The sequence below is a fragment of the Microtus ochrogaster genome, chromosome 24, assembly GCF_000317375.1.
Source record: "Microtus ochrogaster isolate Prairie Vole_2 chromosome 24, MicOch1.0, whole genome shotgun sequence".
Lineage (NCBI taxonomy): Eukaryota > Metazoa > Chordata > Mammalia > Rodentia > Cricetidae > Microtus > Microtus ochrogaster.
The window spans coordinates 17515132-17520976 of NC_022024.1; the positions used below are offsets into that span (position 1 = coordinate 17515132).

Below are 5845 nucleotides of genomic sequence, written 5' to 3' on the forward strand. Positions count from 1 at the left end.
GAGAGCAGACTTAAAATGTCACAAAAATGAACAAGACCAGGATGAATTACACCAATAACATTTCAAAACACACTTGACATAACTGATTCTAGAGATGAGAGACAGACACAACAGGGCAGTGGATTCTGGGGCCCGAGACGCACCCAAAAACTATTTTACAGGGTGATTTGTTTCATCGTTAGAGTAAAAAACTAAAGAGAAACTGAATTAGGTTTTATTACCTAACGTATTTTAAACTATACAGAAATGCAAGTGTTTCTGGGAACTCTTAACATGACACTATCCATAGTACTGCCTTCTGCATAACACTGCATCATGTCTACACAGTTGACTGGGGAAGCCAGGTCACATTTTTTCTTCAATGCAGTAGGATCCAAAAGTCAGCCTAGCGCCAAACAACGATCAAGTCAGTAAGTCTGGATAGAAGAGAGATCGGTGGTTCAACCCACAGGGAATGCTGGAGTCAGACTGATGCTACCAAAATGAGACTGGAAAGATTATTAAGAGCAGTTTAAATATGGTTTGTTCAAATAAACAGCAGCTTCCTGGTCATTTTAGACGCTCACCTGGGACAGGTAGGAAGTGCCTGGGTCTAAGAGGCTCGCAGCTTCGTTCTGAATGGTGTTCTGCTGTGTGATGGCGTCTTCTCGTTTCCGCTCTTTCTGGCCGGCTTCGTCATCTTCGTACTCATCTAAGCACTGAGAGAAAGAACAGTCTCAAGTTCATGGCCCGTGTAAGTAGCAGAATGCCTTCCAGTCTTTAAAAGCACAATGGCTAACATTAAAAAAATAAATATATGTATGAAGCTGAATGGTGAGGGCGCAGGCCTTTAGTCCTAGCGCTCAAAGGCAGAGAGGTAGGCAGATTCTGAGTTTGAGGCCAGCCCGGTCTCCAGAGTGAGTTCCAGAACAGCCAGGACTACACAGAGAAATCCTGTCTTGAAAGACAAAAACCAAACAAGCAAGCAAAACAAAAGCAAAAGAAAATCTGTATGTAGTCACAAATTACGTTCCTACGAAAGAGATTTCTTTTTAGCAATTTCTATAAATTAAATTTTCTCCTAAATTCCAATGTATTTATAGTCTCATCCATGACAACATAAAGCTCTAAATACCAGTGACAAGTTTCTCAAAGAGATGGCTCATCCATTCTCTACCATTCATTCAACATGACACTCGGTAGAGGGTAACACTATAAGCATGGAATTTATAGTTCAGTAAGGAAGGCGTGCGTGCATGCGTGCCTGTGTGTGTGTGTGTGTGTGTGTGTGTGTGTGTGTGTGTGTGTGTGTGTTAGCGATAAGGTCATTTTCTACCTTCACACTGCCTATAGGGACATAAAGAAAGTATTTTCACGTGGGAGCCAAGGCTCTGGAACAACTGGCAATTTCAAGGGTAGTGTAATTTGGAAGTACACATCTGGACAAAGGGGAATTCAGAGGGTGAGAACAGCACACTGAAGACGCTGGCTAGAGGGTTATTAAGAGCTGAGTCAACAGCAGCGATTATCTATCTCCAAACCTGCCACCAGGAAACCAAACTGAGACAAATCCCTACCCATTATGCTATTACAGCATTGGCTATGAGCTGCTCAGGGCACACATCTAACCCAAACGCTAACCCACGTAGCTTCTTCTCTCTGAGATCCAAAAAATCATGTCTATAGGCATTGTTCATAAAGGCATTAGGACACTGACCAAAACCCAGGATGGCAGGAGACACCAGGAACTACCTGCAGGATCAGAACAGGTCACTGTGCTAACGAAGAAAAGCGACCAGGAGCCGGGGAGAGAGAACGTGGTGAAGAGGAAGGAGCTGCTAGCTTGTCAAGGGCAATTCAAAGACAAAGTGGACTGGGGTGAGGAAAAGGATGATTCTGTGCTACTCTTACTGCTGTGAGTCTGCCTCTTGACTCCAAGCCAGGAGTCTGCTAGACTCTGCTAGAACCCACAGGTTGGCGTGCAAGCTCTTGAGGCAAGAACTGGAAAGGCATATTCTTCTCATCTCCAAGAAACACAATAAATAATCTGAGAAGTTCAGAAAGCTGTTATAGGACTTGGAACATCAATACATGGCCAAACAGGCGTGGTGTGTGTGTGTGTGTGTGTGTGTGTGCGTGTGTGTGTGTGTAAAGACTTTCTTAAACCAACAGAGACTATCAGAGCTAATGACAAAATACCAACAACATTCAAGAGTAAAATCAGACTCAAAACAGTGATGTCCTCTATCATGTTCTGGTAACAAAACAGCTCAGATGACTACAGGACTCACTCAAGGGTCGGGAAGGAAGCAATTATCACCATTTTATATAATTTATTTATGTATTATTAAAGCTCCCGAAGATTTCTTTTTGATAAACATGAGGAATAATACCTGCCCAACACAACAGCAATGCACACTGAAGCAATACCAACACTTCAGTGCACAGAGGAGGCTAACAAGCAAAAGATTCAGGCTGGTGAGATAGCTCAGCTGTTCTTTCAGAGGACCCAGGTTCGATTCCCAGCTCACATGGCAGCTCACAACTGTCTGTAGGTGCAGTTCCAGGAGACCGGGCATCCTCACACAGACATGTATGTAGGCAAAACACCAATGCACATAAAATAAGACTAAATAAAGTATTTAAAAGAAACAGTAAAAGATTCAGGGAGAAGGCCAGGCATGGTGGTGGGGCATGCCTTTATCCCAGCACTCAGGACCCACATTCGGGAGGCAGAGGAAGGTGGATCTCTGTGAGTTTGAAACCAGCCCGGTCTGCAGAGCGAGTTCCAGGAATAAGTAATCCCATCTGTGGTCTTCCGCTCTGTTAGCAATGACAGCAAAAGCTCCCAAGCTTATTATCGGGAGCTCAAAGTCAGAATTCTAAATCACAGGTGTGTACAGGTAAAAAGCCAAAGTTGAGGCAGGTGGCCATGGCCTCTCTGAACACTGGGTGTTCATTTGTTCATGCTTATTTTCTGAGACTCGGCACCTTCCCCCTTCCTCTGCTGCCCCCTTAATAACTGCAGACCGCCCCACCGCTATCAAATTAAAATCTACAGTGAAGCATCCAGTATGTGCTTAATAATGAATCACCAGGGCGAGTCACACCGCGAAGCCAAAGCTACCCCATCAGAACTCTGCGCATCTTTCCACAGAGCATCCTTTTCCCTGCTGCCGGGCACCTAGTCCTCCACACTTGGCATCTCCGTAGGAGACTGCACCCCCACCTTGCAGGCAGCTTTCAAAAGGGATTGATAATGTGATTCTTTACAAACTCTTTAGAACTGGTTGGCAACCAGTCCAGATCTGTTGTCTACAGATATTCTAAAAATCTTTAAGCTGTTCTATTTACTTGAGACAAAGGATCTGAAAAACGGAAATCTTATTTGGGGCTGGGAGGATGTTCGGTGGGCAAGGGTGCACGCTATATAAGTGGTGGGGGCTTGAGTTCAAGTCTCCAGCACCCATCTACAAAGTCAGCTATAGTCATATGAGCACCAGTAGCCCCAGCATTGTGAGGGATCGGAGACATGAGGGATGCTGGGGCTCGCTGGCTGCCAGCCTAGCTTTGGGGTCAGCGAGGAACATTGTCTCAAGGGAATACAGTGGAGAAGGGCAGAGGTGACCCATGTGAGGTCCTCTTCTGGGCCACTGTGCACACCCACACACCACCGTGTACCAAGTGCCACGCACTTGGTACATGAATATAAACAAAACTTCACTATTCTCCATTTTTAAACCAACCTTCTCGACCACTGACATCTCACGATTCCATGACAAATACTTCAGCCCCGTTCATTGTTCTGTCACCAGATCTCAGGGCTAAAGTCCTGAAAGCCACCCAAACAGCAATATTCAATCATAAGAACGCTCTATCGCGTGTTTGAACAAAAATAATAACCTTGAGTTGGGTAGCTTTTAAACAACAAGGTGACACCTCCCCTAATAACTTAGTCAATCAACCCACATTATAAAAACCCTTGAACACCAGAGATGAGAAAGAAAATAAAAACTTCGTGTGCTTCCACTGCGCTTCACATGGTGCAAGCCTTCCCACAGCGTCCTCTCGAGGCAGACGAGGGGAGCCCCGCTTGGCAATGTGCTAACACGGTCTCATCATGTGCAGCACAGAGCTTAACCAGTGCACTGCACAGACTGTGACTACAGACAATTTGTCCACTCCTGTCTGTCTGTGTAGCTAAATAGCCCCTCCTCTCAATATTTGGATGTATCTGCAAGATTCCATAGCTCTTCAAATAGGCCACCAATTTCCATCCCAGAAATCTTACAGAAGTTACCTGACAGGGAGATGACGACGACCATGATGACAATGACCATGACGATGACCACAGCTACTATTTTACCTTCTCTAAACACTTTAGGGAAATAATGGTCTCAATGAACCTCACTAAGCAGGGTAAAGTTTTATCACAATTTTATTTGCTTTAGGAAATCTCTTTATATATCTTGATTTTCTTAGCCAGTATCCTCTCGACTATTATTCATATTCTGGGCATCTAAGAGGCTCTTTGTATGATGTGAAGATACCATTGCATTGTTAATGGTCATTTTCTCCTGTGGTTTTATGCCATAGTTTCCAACTTAAAGATCCAATCAACTACACGTTTCCTAATTTTTGCTACCACATTCATGAAATTAAATTTATTATATAACGATCTTGGATTATATTGGTTTTCCACCTCCCCAATAATAACTGTTTTGTCATGAACAATCCAAAGCTGTGGTACTGGTGGGAGGTTGTGGGAGCAATGGTGCCCACAAAAGCCCAGCATGCCTCAAGTTCACCCAAAGGATCTCCGTTCATCTCTTTACCCTCAACTCAAAACGGTACCGCCAAGTGGGGTGCAGTGACACACACCTTTAATCCCAGCACCTGGGAGCCAGAGGCAGGTGGATCTCTGTAAGTGCAAGACCCTCCTGGTCTACACAGTGAGTTCTAGGACAGTCAGAGCTACATAGTGAGACCCTGTCTCGAAGGAAAAAAAATATCCATCTTTATCATGTATTTTTACACGCGTATATGTTTCACTTTCTATTCGGTCTCACTGGTCTCTCTACAGTAATGTACAGGGGACACTGCTTTCGCCGTTGTGGGTTAACAACATCTACGAGCACCCGCCAGTTCCACTCTTTACGCTTCACCGCTAAATCTTCCCCATCGCTAGCCAACTTATTTTTCCCATTTGAATTCCTTGGTATCTTTCAGTTAACGAATAAGTTACTCAGAGAAAATCTGGGGCAATCCTCGTTAGGGTGTAACCTTGTAAAATGGGGACCGTCAGCAGCTACAAAAGGGGGTTGTGGTTATACGGGTTAGCAGTGAATTGAAGGTAAGAAGATCAAAGATCACATGGGTTCTGGGTAGACTGAGAGCAAACACAGATGCTCACTGGACAGAGGAGAGAAACATGGAGAAACACAGCCACGAGAGAGACAGCTCCTACTCACTAGTGTTAACAGTAAAGTTCAACAACAGGGGAACGAGGACCGTGGTTGAGAACTTGCAATACTGGCGGAACACAAGGTAAGTAAGCAGAGGGACCCGAAGGCCATAGGGCAGATGAAACGCCTTGGACTAAAGCTCTCAAGAAGAATCCAGATTGACCCGGACAATACAGCCCTGGCTGTAGTCTCCGCTGTTTGCGATGACTACACCCTTCTGTGATGAGCAGAAAAAAAGAATAAGGAGAACAAACATACATAGGAAGCTTAGGATAAATCCTAGAAGAAACATAAAAAAAAAAACTAAATAAAAATGCGGAGGAGCCGGGCGGCGGTGGCGCACGCCTGTAATCCCAGCACTCGGGAGGCAGAGGCAGGCGGATCTCTGTGAGTTTGAGACC

General features: G+C 44.8%; 1 protein-coding gene across 1 annotated transcript in view; it reads right to left on the reverse strand.

Annotated features, from left to right (window-relative positions):
* The window catches only part of Pawr (pro-apoptotic WT1 regulator), an 85208-nt gene that overhangs the window by 27653 nt on the left and 51710 nt on the right, over nucleotides 1-5845 (reverse strand). Inside the window, exon 3 of the mRNA XM_005358086.3 lies at nucleotides 567-698. Coding sequence (XP_005358143.1) covers nucleotides 567-698 — 132 coding nt within the window. The remainder of the gene's footprint in view (nucleotides 1-566; nucleotides 699-5845) is intronic.